Source organism: Mastomys coucha, unplaced genomic scaffold (genome assembly GCF_008632895.1).
Source record: "Mastomys coucha isolate ucsf_1 unplaced genomic scaffold, UCSF_Mcou_1 pScaffold5, whole genome shotgun sequence".
Classification (NCBI taxonomy): domain Eukaryota; kingdom Metazoa; phylum Chordata; class Mammalia; order Rodentia; family Muridae; genus Mastomys; species Mastomys coucha.
Window position 1 is genome coordinate 86427276 of NW_022196911.1, and position 20503 is coordinate 86447778.

Consider the following 20503-nt stretch of genomic DNA (forward strand, 5'->3'; position numbering starts at 1 on the left):
TACATCCTCCTGTTCACCCTCCACTGCAGATGTTCTTACATCACTACATCCTCCTGTTCACCCTCCACGGCAGATGTTCTTACATCACTACATCCTCCTGTTCCACTGCAGATGTTCTTACATCACTACATCCTCCTGTTCACCGTCCACTGCAGATGTTCTTACATCACTACATCCTCCTGTTCACCCTCCACTGCAGATGTTCTTGCATCACTGTGAGTTTAGGAAGACTTGCCTGGATTATTTTATCATGCCTAAGACAAAGTTGCAGGATAATGAACCAAAAGTAATAAATTTCCAATGTAATTTATTGGGAATAATATATATGTAATATATAATTATTATTTTGGTATTATATATAATCAGAAAGTAAAAATAGGCAAAGACTTCTTAATAAATTTTGTTTCAGGATCCAGTAATATTGAAGTACTGGAGAAATTTTTAAGTGGCTACAAAATACAAGAATTAATGATGGCAAAAGATTTGTACTTAAAAAAGTGTTTGTTTTAAAAATAACAAATTAGAATTTGATTTTTATACTGTTTATGACACTTTCTATGAAATATATAACAGATATCAAATATTAAGATTCAATTAATTAAAATATCTTTAGGTCTCAGTTATAAAATTGTTTACAAGAACCTATCTATACACAGATATGTTTTTGAAAGAACACATTTTGATTCTGTGTGTGTGTATGTATGTGTGTGTGTGTGTGTGTGTGTGTGTGTGTGTGTGTGTGATATTGGGAAAATTGCTGTCATTAGACTAGTAAAAGATACTGAAGGAAAATTCCAGATAAAAATATTTGTTTTAATGCTCACTATTTTTTTTTCCAGATAACCTACCCAGATTGATGTTGATTACTGTATACTAGTGAAGATGAAAAAAGAAAAACAGAAAAAGAAAAACCGCAGAAGTTCCAAAGCTTATATAATTAATTTTCTAAAGAAACACATTACATTATAGCGATGCATAACTTTAACAGTGATCCGCATTCATCATCACAGTAAAAGAAAACCTTCACCTAATAAAGCCAAAAATATGTCCTATGAACAATGACATCTATACATGGTTACTGCCAGACCTTAACAAATGATTATATAGACTTGAGCAGTTGGTACACCTGCCCTTTGTCACATAACCTTTGTTGGACTGCCCTGTTTTCCATCCCACACTGCAGAGTTGCGGGAGCCAGCTGCCCCAGCAGAGACTACTCCCCCAGCCCCCACTTGCATCCTTCTCTGAGCCCAGTGTGAAGGGGCAGACGAGCTAGAGGAGGGGTCGTTCAGAAACTGAAATGTCTCCTTTGCTCTCATTCCACAGTCACTCACTGACTACAAACAACTCACCACCTCAGAAATTGCACAGCCAGACAGAAGGGTTCTGGCTCTCAAATTTGGCACTCAGAAGATAAGCCATAAACCCAGCAGCCAGGGATCCTGCAGGGCCTTGTGACTATCAAGCCACCGAAAGCAGATCTGTTGCAGTATATCTTAGTTTTACTCAGCGCCAAGCAGGAAGAGAGTTAAGTATCTGGAGCGGAAGCTAGTGTATACATATATATACATTTTATACTTTAAAATCAATAAATTAGGAATATATTTCATGCTACTTGAAATATACCAATAATCAAATTTCAATGCTCTTTTTAAACAGTAAGTATTACCAAACAAGTTATATAGGCCTGGATTTGATTTTTTTTTCATGATATATAATAAACATCTTAACATTTTCTATAACCTCCAAACTTGAAACTTCAAAAAAAAACCCCACCCAAATTATCCAAATCAATATCAACTAACTGCATACTGATTCTAACATCATTTTTTTCTACTGAAATTAAATTGATCACAACAAAAATATAAAAGGAGCAGGAGACGGCTCAATGATTAAGAGAACTCACTGCTCTCGCAGAGGACCTAGGTTTGGTTCCCAGCATCCACATGGTAGCTCACAACCATCAGTAACCCCAGGGCCATGGGATACGACACTTTCTTAAGACCTCCAAGGATGCTAGGAAGGGATGTGGTGGACAGACATATATAAGGTAAGACACACACACACACACACACACACACACACACACACACACACACAATTAAAAAAAGAAAAGAACCCATAAAAGCATTAAGTAGATATGTGTGTGCTACAGGAGAGAGGGATTTGTAAAGCTACAAAGCTGAAAGGGATTCTGAAGGCGACCACCTCTAAGGTCAGGAAGCATGTGTTCTGAAGCTGCTTCAGATGGCAACACACTTTCAATCATACTAACAAACACTCCTGAGAGTTAGCTAGCACAGCACACAAAGGACATCTGTCTTTCTCCTGTGATACTTAAATCCTGGCTGTTTTCGATGATGCCACCTTTGCAAGTATGACGAGCTGGGTCACTGACAGGAGGACACGATGCTGAGAAAGTGGCATAGTTTACTTCAGGTCATAGACTGGCACATGGCAGAAGCAGCACCTAGATCCAAGTAATGACTTCTGAGAATTTCCCCATTATGTTCAATCCATCTATTATCCAGGCTGGTTTCCATAGCAATATGTGAAGAGGCTCTGGGATGGATTAAGTGACCTCTAGAAAAGGGCTCTTCAGCTTTGCAAAATGAAATTAATTAAAGGATTAACTCAATGATCATAGATTATATATGTAAAGCTATTATGCCTTTTAAAAATCCTTTCCTATGAAATTCCTGAGAAACCTCAAGTGAGCAACTGAGAAAATAAAGGCTTATGTGAAGCCGGGTCAGAGGCTGTGTGCTTCCTCAGCAGTAACAAGGCGCTGTCGCACACCATGTATGGCGTCAATGTGTGCTCGAGGCATGCATCACTACAAATCCCTCTGAATACCACTGTAGTCACAGCACAGGATAAATCCTTGACTGGTACGCTAGCTTATTTCTAAGATTAGGTAATTCCCAAGTGTGATAATGATGTGGATTTCCCCTAAGTGGTTTATACGTGTTTATAGAAATTGAGTATTATCAGGGAAATCAGAGCCATCCACCTAGCACCAGCATCCCCAAGTGATTAGCACCACCAGCTCCCCTTACCAAGAATCCCATGCCCGCGGACTTGCAAGATCCATTTATTCATTTGGGGCAAGCAATAAAGCCCCAAATAATTGAAACAATTTGGGGTTGAGTTTTTTTCTAAATAGTCAACAGTCTAAGTAAAGTTATTAGAATCCCAAGCTTTGAGATTTAATTGTTCAACGTAAAGGAATAAAATCCTTAGTTAAAAAATTTCTTAATAACTAAAGTACAAAATGTTACATAGGTTACCAAAGATGACAGTGAAGATGAACGATCCTGCCTATGACTTTACACCACACCAGGATTCCTCAGCCTATGAAATGATCACATAAGCCCAACCCATGTTTCTAGACCCCCAAAGGTTCCCACTGCCAGATGGAGATTTTCTTGGAGATAAATGCTGAGACACTCCTCACTGAAGTAGAGCTGTGACCCAGGGAGATCACTGCAGCCCCCTTGCTATGAGATCACAAATGCGATGCAGACTTCAGGTTGGTGTGGTTGTGCATGCCTGCCATCCCAGCAGTGGGAGATTGAACCCTCACAGTAGGGTTGTGAGTTCGAGACCAGCCTAGGCTACACAGGGACCTCATCTCCCAAAGCAAACCCACAAACAGATGCTCTGGTCTGAGGCAGCTGGGTATGCTTCCCATCAGACACTCATTTCTAGTCTGCAACGTTCCTTATACTGTTCCCTATTTACTTTTCATAAAAGACCTTTAAAAACAATTATTTTTGCTCCCTTATTTCACAGTTGACAAAGTCGAGGCATAGAGGCTTAAAGTGATCTGTCCAGTGTTACACAGAACCAGGGCTGGGGCCGAGATGTAGAGCTCCGATTACTCATTTTTCTTATTGACTACACATCTGTACACAGCTACATCTGCATACCAACAGGGCTGTTATAGGTTCTGTAGCCTTCTCACACCAAGGGTCTCCCTCACTTCTTCTCCTGCACAGTAGCACCCAGAGGGAAAGACACTAGCTAAGTAAACTTTTGTAATATGTGGCAAACTAGGCAAATATCAGCAATAGTAGAGCCAATGGAAAATAAGGCAGCTAGGTTTATTGGCACAGACCTGCAATTCCAGCTATTTGGGAGGCTAAAGCAGGAAGTTTATGAGTTCAAGACCAGCCTGGGCACATAGTGAGACCCTGTGTCAAACTGAAAGGTAAAAGGAGCTGGAGATGTAATTCTGTGTAGAGTGCTTGTCTGCTGTCAAGAGAACCTGAGAAGGAAAGGCGAAAGTTAAGAGAAAAGTGACTTAGGGACAGTGCCATGCCCTAGTAAAACTCACCAGAAGCCCTGATTTTGGAGACTGTGCAGGGCAAGCTACTAAGGATTAGATGAGGTCATACTGGCCTGAAGGGACCTCTGTGTCATTGTGATAAGAGGAGGAAACAATACATAGACCTCCTCTCTCCCTCCTATCCCCCTTAAACACACACACACACACACACACACACACACACACACAGACACACCACACACACAGATACACACACACACAGATACACACACATACGCACACACCACACAGACACACACAGATACACACATACACACCACACACACACACAGACACACACACACAGATACACACACACAGATACACACACACACACCACACACATAGACACACACAGACACACCACACACACAGATACACACACACACACACACACACACACCACACACACACAGATACACACATACACACACAGACACACCACACACACAGACACACAGACACACACACACCACACACACAGACACACACAGATACACACAGACACACCACACACACAGATACACACACATACACACACACCACACAGACACACACAGATACACACATACACACCACACACACACAGACACACACACACAGATACACACACACATACCACACACATAGACACACACAGATACACACAGACACACCACACACACAGATACACACACATACACACACACCACACAGACACACACAGATACACACATACACACCACACACACACAGACACACACACACACAGATACACACACACATACCACACACATAGACACACACAGATACACAAAGACACACCACACACACACACACAGATACACACATACACACACAGACACACCACACACACATACACACACACACGCTCTGGGGAGGGTCGAGGGGCTCATGAAAGGACCTGGTGAGAGGGTAGCAGTTGCCTCGTCAGGAACCAGTCTTGCTGACACTTGAGGGTCTAACGTTTAGACTTTGGCTATTAGGGCTGTGAGCAACATTTCTGCTCTTTAAGCTGCTTGTCTGGGGCCTTTCCTTACAGTCTCCCTAGCAGACCAATACAGCAACCAAACCTAGCAGAGAAAGATTTGATGCAAAAATTCAGTACTTGCTAAAAATATCTATAAAAATAAAAAGTCATGTGCTCTCAGGGAATGGGGCTTATAATACCCCAGTGTGGCACTGGAAAACATGCTTCAGGCAAAGCTGAACCCGTCTTTGGCTAAGCGAAAGTGCTGGGTGTCTAGATCTAGACATTTTACTCATTTCAGGGGGTTTGCCATCCTGAGTAACCCAAGCCAGCTGGCTGGCCTTTCACTTAAATGACAATTTCTTCTCCAGCCCTTCATATTCCTACACCTCTTTGTAGATATTTATAGAAGATCCTGGGCAAGCTGTCTCAGGCTTGTGGTCAACGCAGCCTTTCTGCCCTCAGCGCAGGGCGGTTGACTGGCCAGAGAGCTGGATGGATGTAGGTTTTGGCTACCAGTTTCTATTTGCAGCTGCACAAATGTTATTTAAAACTTTCACTGGCAAACAGCGGCAGAGTGAAGAAGGCCCGGGAAACAGACGTCGGCTCAGTGCCCACCCAGTGCCAAGGACTCTGCTAGGAGCTTCACAATCCAGACTGCATCCAATTCTCAAACTCTCCATGTCTTCAGGTAGGAATCAGAATTACAGAGGGATTGAAATGACCTACTATGTCACCCTCAAATGTAGCGGCACCAACTTTAAAATGCACACCTACCACACCTCCTCTTTCTCCCTGCAATGGCTTCTCCAACTTGCCAACAGTGATCATTCACTTGAACTTTAGTCCCCACGAGTACCCTGCCCTGTGCCAGGTAATGCCTACCTCTAACCAGTTAAGACAGAGACAGTTCGGCTCTGGCCTTCAGCTTTGGGTTAAGATGTGCTGCCAGACAGCTCAGCTTAGGGGGAAGACCTCCCTATCTGTGCAGACACACTGCAGGCCCCTCAACTTCGTCAGAAAAAGTGGTTTTGGAGAGCCATTTGCGAAGACTCACATTTCCCCCTTCAGGTCTTTGTGGGCTCTTCCTGTAATTTTTCATTCTTATACACACAGAGGTCCCCAAGGAACCTCAACACATTGTCATTGAACCTGAAGTCAGGGGCATAAAACCTGTCCTTACCTCTTATCAAATGAGCCGCAGATTACACTAGTCTCACTGGCAACTACCTGACTAACAGAAAAGGAAGCAAACAGAGCATCTCATGAGGTCTCGGGGTGGGGGAGTTCTTGACAATGTCTGAAGTGCAGCTGAGATAATTTGCCATGGACTTACCAAGCAGAAATGAGTAGTTTTGTATTTCTAACCAGAATCCACACTCCCCTATCTCCTTCCCTCCACCAGTGCCTTGATTTCTACTTGCATTACTGTCACTTCTGTAGCATCTGTTTGTAAAATACAGTTAGGATCTAAGACACCAGAACTTCAAATTATTCATTTTGTATTCTCTATTCTTTTAAATTCTATAAAGGCCAGAAAGATTGCTCAGTGGGTAAAGGCGTATGCTGCCAGAAGTATAATTTGGTATTGAAAGCAAGTATCTGATATTAAGATTCCTGTATTACTTATGTACATATCTTAGATATACATATACCATATTTTAATCTGCCTTTTGGTTGGCATCCTCTACCAGTGAACCCTGATTTCTGGAATCCACACTCCTAGGTCATTGCCTCTTACACGCACCATGTTGATCCTTGTGACCTGTGACTTATGTGATGGCAGAACATGCACTTCTGAGATTGGTTATAGAGGACATACTGCAGCATCTCTCTGGGAGCCTCTCATCTCTTGTTAGGTTGCGAATATCCTTATATTTCTAATGCCTGAGACATGGGGAGGAACTGGAGCATCTTGCCAATAGCATCATGAGTGTGTTTGGTGCAAGCATTCTAGGGAGCCTGCTAAGCTATGCTTCATTTCTCAGCCGTTTTAACAGATAGTTTGACAACCCCATGAGAGATCCAGAGAGAAAGAGAGAGATGGAGCAGAGGGAGTAGGGGGCGAGGGCGAGAGTGCCAGAATACTACAGAATGCCACTCTCGTAGTGACGGGAATCTGAACTGGTTGAGAAAAGAAATATACATTATTTTAAGCCTCAAATTTTGAAGACAATTTAAAATGCAGAAATGGAGAGCTAATGATCATTAATCACAGTGAGTTCAAATCTTTCAATAGAAAGATAATCAAGTATAATGAAATCAGTTGGTAACTGTGTCCAATGTATGACAGAATCAGTTTTACAAACAGAGCGCATAGCAATTTTGTCATATTGTCTAACATATACCACAAGTATGTGTAGTTCTAGACTCATAACAAAAAATGTAAATAAACATTTGATAGTATGTGACTTCAAGAGGATGAAGAGAGGCTGGGTAGAGGGGCTGGGAGATGGTTCAGATAAGAGTACTATAGTCTGCTCAATTCCTGGAAGCAGATGTAGTGGCCCGCACCTGTAATCCCAGGACTCCTACAGTGAGATGGGAGGAAGAGACAGGAGAATCTGGAAGTGTGCTAAGCATAGCTGCAGAAATACAATCAGCTGCTTCAAAACAAGCAGAAGGAGATAGCTCCTGGCAAAGTTTTCCTTTAGTCTCCACACACGCACTGTGGCATGCGTGTGCGTCCCACCCTATCACATCTTACATGATCAAACAACATAAACACCAAATAAACAGAAAAGAACGTAGGTGAAAAAATGGCCATCCATCCAGATAATTACCTTACTGCATGCTTACGGTGTTGGCCTCTTTACTATTAAGTTTAAGGATGCTAGGACTTTCTTATGAGAAAGTAGGGAAATCTTTCCCAGAATGCAGTGCTATTTCCTATACAAATATGTGTGTGCAGATTTACAGATTTATTTATGGCAAGTGAGTGTGCCTGCATGCCCATGCGCATACGCAAAGAAGCACACGTCTGTTAGCTGAATGAAACACTGGCTCTGGTGATGTTTACATGGGTAGGTGACAAGCTTCTCTTTGTCAGAACTTAGGTACATGACACAGTATTCAATGGAGGTGTTATGGTCATGTGGATGGACAGAAATCCTCTACAAGGACCGTAAGTGCCTGGGCATGCTCAAGGCAGCTCTCACAGTCATTCCCTTGCCTGAGGCTTGGCTTCCATCAGATATAACAGTTCCATTTCGGGGATGACAGTGACAGGTGCCAATTTCTGTCAGGAGATCATATGCATGCAGACCATCGTCTCCCCCAGAGTCTTGGGAGAGTAATTTTAGTCGTTCTTTTTAAGAGAAGCTATTTCTTGCCTAAAATGCAGCTACCTATAAATGAACACAAAAGATTAACATAGGCGGCCCAGGCTCAAAATTTTGGCTGGGGTGGAATAAGAATGAAAAGAAATCAATAACAATATTTCTGAAAATGGTATCAGTAGGCTTGTGTATGCTTTGCTCATCTGGTAACATCACTGAATGTGGCTAAGCACCATGCAGAACCCCCCCATCAAAATGTCAGAGAGGAAGGGGGGCTAAAGAGCCTAAGTTTCGTTTAAAGTTTTATTGGGGGGGGGCAAGGACTTAGTTAAGTGGAAATTAAAGGAGGCACATGTTAAGGAGCTATTCTGTGGAGACACTGGCAATACAACCCAGGCTTCTCCAGGTCCAAAGATCAGTCTCTGCTTCCCCAGACCAGAAGGCCTTCTTTCACAACTGGAGCTACCTGCACCAGAAGGGTGTCCCTGACTCCTATAAGCACCCCTGTAGACCCACATTTAAAGTCTATTGGTGAGCAATTCAACTCAGTCTGCTTATCTGGCGTTACAATCCTCATCAAACAACCCCCCCCCCCCCCCAGGAAAGAGGCAGCTTCTTTCTGTACACAAACAAAAGAATGGGGTGAAGAGACGGATGGGCAGATCCAGCTTAGCTAGAGATGCAACTGAGTTTGTTACAGCGAGGAGCCTAAAAACCCATGCAAAATCTGCTGCAGATGTCTACTAGTGGGTGCCCGTAATGGTTTCACTCAATGGGCTCCCTACAGGAAGCTAGGGACAATAACACATATGAAAAAATAGCACATGAACAACCGGAAGGCTGAAACCCATCTTGTTGCTTGAACAGGGTTAAGCTCCCAAGAAAGACAGACCTATGTCATGGCAAGCATTCCACTCTTCGAAGAGGCAGGGACTACATTAGTGTTAGATTTCCTTATTTTTACCCTTTGACCTTCTAATCTACAGCAGATAACTTGTTGTTCTTCGAAGCAAGTTCTGCTATTTCAAAATGAACAAAAGTATAACATTCTACAACGTCTGTTCAAAATGTCCTTTTTTGGCATGCGCCAACAGATGATCTTAAAATCAGGAAGGCGGAGGGATGCAGCCCGTGTGTGTGTGTGTGTGTGTGTGTGTGTGTGTGTGTGTGTGTGTGTGTGTGTGTGTTTCTATCTGGGCTCTGCTGTTTGTTTGGGGGTGACCTTGCTGACTTAAGTTTAGCCTCTCTGACAGTCTCTGCTGTGGTGGCGTGACAGTGATTTCCACCCCATGCCCTTTGGAAAAAACGTCTGTCTTCTCTCTTTTTTACTTTCCTCCTACATCATGAATAAGGTCAATGAAAAGAACTGATGAATTTCTAGAAGAGACTTTGGGCTATGTTTTCTGAGTGTAGCCAAAGAGGCTGGGTAAATGTCTACTCTTTCAATTCTTTCCATAGGAACTGAGTTAGACCTTGGAGTGGCCAGAGCTTGCTGGCTTTCTCTTTTGGTTTTTCTCTTTATGCTCCACTGACTGTAGTAGAAGTCCAGCCTAAAAGCCATTCTACTTTCTCAGGGCCCATGGCTCAACCAGCTGGAGACCAGGCAGTCGGACAAATTATTTCCCTAGCTGGCCATATTTGGGTCTGTTTCTTCCTATGATACAGGCACTTCTGTCCTGTGTAGCCTTTTTGAACAGACTTAGGCCCTGCCATTTAGCTGTGAGGTAGGACATACTGACAGACTGCTCAGCTTAGGTAAAAGAACTCTACAGGGTGCAGACTTGGACATTTCCAAAGGCGTTTGAATACAGAATCTCAGTTACTAATGAATGCCAGTTTTCCTTCTTTAATTGTGACTTTCCTTGGGGGACCTTTCAGGAGGCATGGCTGAAGGTGAGATGTAGCTCATTATCAAAACCACATCATGATGACATGATGTCATCAACATGAAACCTTGCCTATTAGTTTCCACATTATTAAGACGATTAAATGATATAATGAATGGAAAAATACTCTTAGTGTGCTCCTGGCCAGTGAGCATCAGCTGAGGCTGGATACAAATTAGTGTCCCTTTTCTACCATCTATACAACATAGGGCCTAAGCTCTCCCAGAAATCAGACATGATCAATGCAGTGTATCAGGAAGTAGGTTTGTTCCCAGAAGGGGAATGTTTCTGGAAGTGAGCAGTTGGCTGTTGAGTGTGATCTACACATGGGATTCCAAGACTTCTCTCGACTTTATGCTATAAACTGCATCTCTGCTTTATCACCCACCAAACAGAACAGGGGAAAAAAAAGCCATGAGAACTGCCAGGCATCTCTAGGATTCTTCCTGAAATCTTTACAAATAGGAAGTTTTGATCTCTGTAAGGCGATAATCTGCAGACCTTGTACTTTCTTGACGTGATATCTTTTCACAATGAAAACTCATGGTAAGTAGTTATTGGTCATTTCCTGGATTCAGGGTGCTTGGTGGGTACTTAACATCAGCAACTCTGCAATGGCAAGAGCACTCTTCTTTTGTGAAGAGACGCTAGAGTTGAGGGAGGTACAGGAACCTATGTAGAGGCACAGGGTTTGGGAAAGCAAAATCTGCCTATTTCTTGGAAAGTATGCATACATTTGAAAGGACAGCAAAAGTATTTCTTTGGCAACATTTGCCAAAAGGATGTACAGGAGACTTTCTAGGGACCCCAGGGAGGAGGCAGATCTCTCCATGTAACTCTCAGACACCAGGTGTGACATGAGAAGACTTATTCAGAACATGGTAGAAATGTGACAGCTCACTGTGCGCAGGGAAAACCTGTCCAGCCCAGCACAAGAAGGTCTTCCACTGCTCAGGCTTTCAACGTCTCTATGAGTGAAATCTAGTACAGAAATCTTCAATCTGTGGGTTCAGACCCTTTGGGGTCGATCATCAGATATCCTGCATAGCAGATATTTACATTCCGGTTCATAACAGTAGCAAAATTATAGTTAGGAGGTAGCAACATAAATAATTTTATGTTGGGAGTCATCACAACATGAGGAACTGTATTGAAGGGGCACAGCTTCAGGAAGGCTGAGAACCAGCGCCAGTGCAATAGAAAAGGTTGTTGGGTCAGAAGGCTTAGCTTCTGATGCTGGCTTGGTAACAGCAGCTGGGGACTTCCTGGCAGCAGCTCAAGCCTCTGATTTTCTTCCTCTACAAATTACAGAAAATGCTAGGATGGTACACATATCCTAAAGGTGGCTGTTAGCACACCAGGGTCAGGGCTGCTCATAGGGTTCTATTTATATCTTGGTTATTTACTATCTGCCATTTCTTGTGGCCACATAAGTTCCAGGATATAGGCATGCAGTCTATCTATTTCACTGTCCAGGAATACTTCAGGGAAACAGAAATGACCAGACGTTGTTTAAAGAATGAAACATCTGTGTTTTCTGTTCAGCATTTAAAGGTAATGATTGCTCTTAGTTCTATTTCAGGATCTGATAAATGGATTTTTTTTAATTAGAAATTAATTTTTCAAGACTGACAATGATATCATCCTGCCAGTGAATTCCGGTAAGATTCCAGTTCAGATCACGAGTGATTCTGTTCTAGTTTTTTGGCTATTTCCCTAGGAGTTGTTCCCAGGGTCTCACACCCCCTCCAGTGACATCTGATATCAGCATCTAAATCGCATGCAACGAAGACGGCGAGGCTTCGTCTCTTGTTTCTAATTTTTGTAACCTCTGAGAGGGTTTCTTGGTTTTGCTGATTATTCTGCAACTTCCAGGTTCTCTCCAGATGTGAGCAAAATTGCTTACTTGGTTGAGATGTTCATACTTACTTGATGAAGTACTTGATTCCATCTGCTGTGTAAGCTTCCTCCCACCCGTAAGGTAAGCCTACAGTGAAAGGAAACCAAAAATACATTTAATAAGATGATGAAGAGAACTTTATTTTCTGGACACAAACCTCCCTCGTGCTGACAATTACTGGAGCGCCTTTCTTGCACAAAATTATTTTCTCGAAAGGGGGAATTAAGACAATTCAGATGGGCTCTAGTACTCAGCATCTTTACAACGCAATAAATAGAGTCTGGAATAGTTAACAGTCTGCTTTAGTTGCAATAACTGGATTATGACTTATCATTTACATGTGGCAAACGTTTTTGTCAGCAGGATTCATGCAGACATTTGTATTTGCAGTGGCTGGTTTTTGCCTGGAGGCAGAAGGATGGACAAGATGGCCTCTGCTTGACTATTCTGGCTCAAAGTTTCTTTAATTGGCTCCCTTTGCATTCTTTCCCTCAGCTCCGCAGGGAATTGGGCATGAGTGCCAGATCAGCAGGGGTTGGAGAGGAGTTTTTGGACAAGACAAAATTCCTTATTAAGTTTGAAAGTTTAGCAAAGTGATTTACAATGGATGGTGGCATTTTACTTTGTTAATTAAGAATTTTGTGCACTAAACAGAAAAGGCCAAACAATTTGCTAAACTTAGCTTCCATTTCTGTAATGGGATTGGGAACAAGTTAGCTAAAAAGAGATATGGAATGAAGTAAGGAGGCAGCATAAGGGCCTATTCTGTACAGGAGTTCTGTTTTCATCAGAACAGGACAAAGCACCCCATCCCCGTCCTGACCCAACCTCTCCTTCTCTAGTCTCTAGTGAGTCTCACTAGACTGTATAGGTTGGACGTGGACTAACTGGGTAGCCTCGGCTGGCCTTAAACTTAAGCTCCTCTGGCCTCAGTCTTCTGACTGAGCGGAAGGAGAAATGTTGGCAGGCTGAGCTGCCACATTTTCTTATATCCCAGTTTTACATGGCATCTCTGTAGAATGCAATGGTTTCTACCACTTCTGCTCCAATACTGGGAAGAGCTAAAGATTTTATCTGTGTTTTCCTATAAGCTCTGGTGATACTGGTCATCAAAGCTCTTTTGATAGGTATAAGATACATTAAAACATTGAAAAACAGGCTCCATGTCTCAGGGAGCCTACTGTCTGGCAATGTAAACAGCCTTAACAACAAATACTCAGTGACTTTCATTCTTCCCAAAGCCAGCAAGGGGAGAGTAACATTGTGGGAAGAGTGTAACCACATGGGTGGCATCAACCTTCACTCCACTTCCATTCAATTCTTTTTTTTCTTTTATTAGATATTTTCTTTATTTACATGTTATATTTCCCAGCTTCTCCTCCAAAAAACAAAAACAAAAAACAACAACAAGAACAAACCCCTGTTCCCTCCCCCCTCCCCCTGCTTGGCACCCCACCTTCTCCTGCTTACTGGCCCTGCTATTCCCCTTCACAGGGCCAAGGGCCTCTCCTCCCATTGATGACTGACTTGGCCATCCTCTACTATACACATGCTGCTGGAGCAATCAGTCCCAGCATGTGTACTCCTTGGTTGGTGGTTTAGTCCCTGGGAGCTCTGAGGGTACTAGTTAGTTCATACTGTTGTTCGTCCTTGTTGTTCGTCCTAAGGAGCTGCAAACCCTTCAGCTCCTTCGGTCCTTTCTCTAACTCCTTCATTTGGGACCCTGTACTCAGTCCCATGGATAGCTGTGAGCCTTCCATTCAATTCTTAAAGACTTCTTCTCTCCCAGAAGACGCTAGTATTCTTTTTTATGTGGTTAAGAAAAACAAACAAAAGATTTTGCTTTACATTGATTCCAGTCTAAGACTGTAGGCCATATATGAATAGGGCTACCTTGGAGATTCTACCCGCTCTTCATGAATACATGTTCCTACTCCGAATTTAGTAGGAATCAGTGCTTCTGTGAACTCTGTATAAGGAAGAACTCTGGAACTCTTACACATGTGTTCTTTCATATCTACTGTTCCACTACGACATTCTGCTACTGCCCTACAAGGTTCTTTTCTCTTTTTATACTCTTTCCATCTTTTTCTTTTAAATAGAGAATTTCATCTAACAGTCATGAGTCCCTTTACCCGCAAGAAAGCCTCTGGTGACAGTTGGTAAGGACCCTGTTTATAAGACAGAGATACTCTAATTAGTCTTTTAGTAAAATGGCAAGGACTGGAAAAGTAGAAAGTAGTTGTAATGTGACTAAGGCCTTTGTGTGCTAGATGACTTGTTTGATTGGCACAATTCTATCTGTTCCCAGTTTCTGTGAGTCGCAGGCATTTTTTAATAAAGTAGAAGAAAGAGATACGTTGTAGTAGTAGTCTTTTTATTATTATTATTATTAAAAAAGAGTTTTAGGGGCTGGTGAGATGGCTCAGCGGGTAAGAGCACCGACTGCTCTTCTGAAGGTCCTGAGTTCAGATCCCAGCAACCACATGGTGGCTCACAACCACCCGTAATGAGATCTGATGCCCTCTTCTCGTGCATCTGAAGACAGCTACAATGAATTACGCCAGATTGGGGCCGGATCGAGTGGGGCCAGAGCAAGCGGGGCCATCCTGAGTTCAATTCCCATCAGCCACACACTTGATGGCTCACAGTCATCTGTACAGCTACAGTGTACTCATACACTGTAAATAAAGTAAATAAATAAATACTGTAAATAAAGTAAATAAAATAAATCTTAAAAAAAAAAGAGTTTTAGATTTTATCAATGAGTGTGTGTGTGTGTGTGTGTGTGTGTGTGTGTGTGCAAGATGCATGTGCTTGAGGGCTTGCACCCAGCACATGTTGGGAGTCAGAGGCTAGCTTTGGGTAGCTGATTATCTCCTTCCACCTTTATGTGGACTTTGGAGACTGAATTCAGGCCATTACACTTGCATGGAAGCCCCTTTACTCACAAAGCCACTTTGCCACGTGCAACATGAAGTCTTTAACCATGAGATCAATTTCAAATTAAGTTGACTGAGCATTCATATTCTCAGCCCCAAAGAAGACATTTATACCAACCCATGAAGGTTCAAGGGATGCTGGAGTAAAGGGGGAGAGGAAGAAGGTAAGAGCTGGAGGACAGGAAAAGGAGCTCCAAAAAGTTGTTTTGGGGGAAGACATTGCCATTGCAGCAGCAGCAACAGGAAGGACAGCAAACACACGGCAGCCGTGGGTGCTTGCGCTGAATCTGAGTGAGAATGCCCATCCAGTTAGGCTCAGGGAACCCTACTATTCATTATCGAGCTATTTGCTAAGATAGATGGGCATGGTGTGGGGGTTTGGGGGGAAGAGTGGGGTAGGGCAGTGGGGATGGTGGTGGTGGGGTCACTGCTTTCTGTTGTATACCCACTGATGACCCTATATGTTCCAGTGGATAATTTCAATCCAGTGGTCATACAAATGGCCCTAGTTAAAGAAAATGGGTCACAAAACCACCCCAAAGGTCATGATTATAAGAAGGGAACAAGTGGCCGGGTGGTGGTGGCACATGCCTTTAATCCCAGCACTTGGGAGGCAGAGGCAGGTGGATTTCTGAGTTCAAGGCCAGCCTGGTCTACAGAGGGAGTTCCAGGACAGCCAGGGCTATACAGAGAAACTCTGTCTCGAAAAACTAAAAACCAAAACCCAAAACAAACAAACAAACAAACAAAAAGAAGGGGACAAGTAGGCAATAAGGAGGGGGTATTAAAAAGGATAAGAGAGAAACAAAAGACAGAGGGGAGGAGGGAGAAGCCAGAATTCATTATATATAAATGAAATTGTCAAACAACACAACTAAAAATAAAAATGATCATTTCTATGCCCTAAAAACCATAAATGCCTCTTCTTTTAGAAGATCAAAGTTTCTTATTTTTCATGTACTTATCATCTGTAAACAGAACTGGAGACAACTAATTAATCTCTCTGTGATATCTCAGTAATAAAAACATAATAACTGTCTAATTTAAAGAGAGACATACAAATAGCCCATTCACATAACAGAGGTCTTCTGGTATTCAGAGGAATATGTACATGACTGAGTATGTGTGTGTGTGTATATATATATGCTCTCAGTTCTCCCACAGTAATGATTTTATCTCTTCACAACAATGGTTCGGAAATAACCATAACAGAATATAAATACTTTGAAATAATCATTATTGTCACAAATAAGGAAATCCTTGTTACAAACCATGACATACTTGGAAGTACAGGATGCTTCTCCTTCTCCCCTTTCATAGCTGTTTTTTTTTTTTTTTTAACCTGTTGTTGACAATTCTAAGCACCTACAGCTGTCTCTGACTGGAAGTGTTTGTGAGCTTTCGAATAACATTCTTCCTACCAAAGGCTATCTGTTTCTAATCAAAAACTTCATGGTGAAGACTCCAAAATCCACATGAATATCTTGCCAAGTGAAAGTCTTGAACGTATTGAATTTAGAATCCTGGCTGTCAGCTAACACTCAACATATCCAACTTCAACCCACCATGCTCTACACAAAACCATCTCCTTCGTCTCCCATTCTATTCTTTGCCACAGATTCTCTTGGTATCTTTGGCCCAAGTGCTAATTTATTAACTATTTATTGATTATTATGCGTTCATAATTTTGCTCTGGTGTTCAATATATAACAATCAACAAATACACATGGACCTTGACCTCACAGCTTTAAAAATAAGGATGAGGATGTAGCATAGGCAGGAGATGGTATGCCTAGCATGCACCAAGCCCTGGCTTTGAGCCCCAGCACTGCACATATAGGGTCTGAGTGAGCTGGTGCACAGAGAGACAGAGACAGGGGAAACAGGAGTTCAAGGTCATGCATGGCTGTATAGGGAGTTAGAAATCAACCTTTAGGAGACCCTATCTCAAATATAAACAAACAAAAATGCTCACAAAACAAAGACTATAAAACACATCCTCCCCTCAATGATCAATAAGCATATAACAGCAATGAGTTCAGGAATTATGGAAACTACAGGATGGTGTGAGTGAGTAACTCTGCACAGACAGACCAAGCTCCAGGACAGAGGGGGACTGCAAACCAGTGAGAAAAGGTCAGCAGGGTCAAGAGGCTGCGGCAGCACAGGCTCAGGAGGGGAGAGCACTCCAGGTAGCTGGCAGAGCCATGAGGCCTTGGCATGCTGGCTGGCTGGCTGGCACTTTGAGAACGGAGGGAACTGCTCCCTCTGTAGAAGTGAAAAAAAGATTCTGCTAGAAACATTACACTGGGAGTTGCAGGCTGCAGCAGGACTGCCAGAAGTCTCCTCTCCTCTCCTCTCCTCCTCCTGCCTCCTTTCTTATCCTCTTTTCCCCTCTTCCCTCCCTCCCCTCCCCTCCCTTCCCTTTTCCATGATTCCTTCCAAGACAGGGTCTCATAACCTCACCTATGTAGAGAGAATAATAACCTTGAACTGGCAATTTCTTAATAAGGTGTGCTCCCATCGAGGATGAAGACACTGCAAGAGAATTCTGACCCCACTATACACATGAAAAGGCCACATAATTAAAATAACCAAAAAACAAAACAAACAAACAAACAAAAACTCCAAACCATTTTTTTTTTGAGATACTCAGAGCTATTTTTTTTTAACCTGAATTTCAAGGGACAAGAAGCCCTGCAAGTAGAGAAGGGGCACTCTTAGCAGAGCACAGGGGAGGAAGCACTGCCAGCAATATGGGGAAGAAAGCCATGGATGCTAACATATTTTAAAGCGTGACGCCATTATGCGGTGTTCTAAGTAAGAACTTCTGAGAGTCCTAAACACTAGCACAGCTGCCCTCCTTAACAACTCTCGGCCCTTGAGATGTGACAGGGATGATGTACCCAGAACATCACAACAGTGTGCTGGCATAAACAAGACCCACATCATGATAACACCAGTGGATGCAGCAATGTGGATAGGGGACATTCACAAGGCCTAGCCCTAGATGAACAGCTACAGCCAATGGGGTAAGAGCTACATTTGGGTATAAGGGCCTGTATTTATAATATAGCAGTGTTCCCATCTGTTTGTGTATAGTGTGCAGAAGGTAGGAGATATCATTTATTGAGGCTTGGAATCCTGTTAAATGGTGTGGTGTAAAGAAAGATGGCCAAATGAGCTTAGAGGATAGTGAGAATAATGGACCACAGCCTTGAAATGGGGAGAGAAGGCAAAAGAACTGGGAGATAGAATAGTAGACGGCCTTGGCTAGATGATCAGTGGGTAGTAAGCTGGACAGATGTGAGGTCTGAGTGAGCGCACACTCTTGCTTCCAACAGTCACAGTGCCGTGGATGGTCTCTGTGAGGACAGTGCACAAGCCACCGACAAAATGAACTGGAAAATGAAAGTGAAGGAGTCCGGAGAAGGGCATGCGCTGGAACAGAGGGAAGCCGACACTGAAATTCTTCAAGTACATCTGACAAAGACCACACAACTCAGGGCGTCTCACACAGACCTCAGCACAGCCAGATCCATCTGGAGTGTCACCATAAGCCCAAGGAGACTCAGCCTTTAGCATGGGACATCACAGGAAGGAAAGAGAGGGAAGAGGGAGGGGAGCAGGGAGGGGGAGAGAGGAAGGAAAGGAGAGATCTGGATTCAGTGGACAAGGCTTCACTGAAGATTAGGACATCCATAACATATGAGAAATTTTTCAATTGATTTTGAATCAGAAAATCTAAATCCATATTCAGTGCTCTTGACTCTGAGCTGAACAGCACGGTAATAACTGTGCAGAGCCTCAGCTTTCTCATTTCTATGAGTAATGGTCACAGCTATCCTGCTAGCTTGTGCTGTTATCATGAGACTTTTATTAGTTAATATATAATGATACAATTATATGCAAAAGGAGGCCATTATTATTAATAGCAACCAAAACAGGAGCTTCTTTACTGCTCATGATTCTATTGATGTCACGCAGACCTCTAACACAGGAAAAAAACTTAAATACCTACGGGGCAAGTTCTATTGAAAGGAAGTCATACTTTTCCCGTAATCTCTTCCCCAGTGTAGGAAATCCCTGTCTCCGCGTCACTGTCATGTTGCTCGTAAATGATGCAACCAGCCCTGACGCTGACACTCACCAAGGCATCGTTCTCTTTCCACAGCCCCCGCCCCATCTGCAGAGCCAACAACCAATATAAAAACGATCAGATGATAGTCTTTTCTCGCTCACTAGAACAAGAAGAGCAAAGAGAATACCCAACTTCCCAGTCCATGTTTTAGAGTTCTAAGTTAGGGTCTTTTAAGTGGAAGTGAGCTAGATTCTAGCTTAAAGACAAAATGGTCTATTTTAGACTCATTTTTTTGCTAGATTTAGGATTGTACAAGTTAATTTGTACATCTGAACTGTGGTGCCAAAGAAACTACCACTTAATTTTCCCATGAAAAAGAAATCTATTATACTAAATGATGGTTGTGACCTATAAATAACTAGACAATTCAGTATTTCAAGGGCAAAAAAAAAAAACATTTCTGAGGAAATAATTTTTAAAAAGAACCATATGAGTTTTGGAATTGTGCTTTAAATGCCCCTGATTGCTAGACTTGCATAAATGTGGCGACAGGGGGCATTCTGCTTCTGGGACCCGGTTATATGTTGACCATGGCGGTGGGGGCTGGGAGAATGAATCATACCTAGTCACATATAATGTAGACGTTGTATATTTCAGGTTAGAAGTCACAAATCCACCCAAGAGAGACTATGCTAGATGGAAGGCAAAACACCAAAAATACTTTCATAGGCTACCACCTAGTTGCCCATGGTCCTCCTCCAGTAGGTGTCCCTACTTTTGGCAAATAAATATATTCTAAAAATATTACCCAGTTAAAGAGGAGGGTGAGAAGGCTATTATCCATTTTCACAGTTTCCTTTCAACACGTGCAAGCTCTTCATTTTCAGTGTTCTTTACTCCCAGTTAGGGTTTAGCATCTTGACCTCTGACATGCCAACAGCTGGAAAGCCCAGCTTAAGTGTCCTCCTTCTACTGCTCCCTCGCGCCCTATGACCCAGAACATAAGATGTCGCTCACAGTTGTCTCTGGGCTTTACTCAATGGTAGGGGAATTTGGGTTGGCTCTGGTTAAAACCACTGATATCAGCAGACCTCTTACTATGCATTGATCAAATTC

General features: G+C 42.7%; 1 protein-coding gene across 4 annotated transcripts in view; it reads right to left on the reverse strand.

The window, feature by feature from the left end:
- Stxbp4 (syntaxin binding protein 4) overlaps positions 1-20503 on the reverse strand; it is a 151454-nt gene that overhangs the window by 9600 nt on the left and 121351 nt on the right. For all 4 annotated transcript variants that reach the window (XM_031353896.1, XM_031353894.1, XM_031353897.1 and 1 more), the window contains one exon: positions 12394-12451. In XM_031353896.1, the coding sequence (XP_031209756.1) occupies positions 12394-12451 (58 nt within the window). The remainder of the gene's footprint in view (positions 1-12393; positions 12452-20503) is intronic.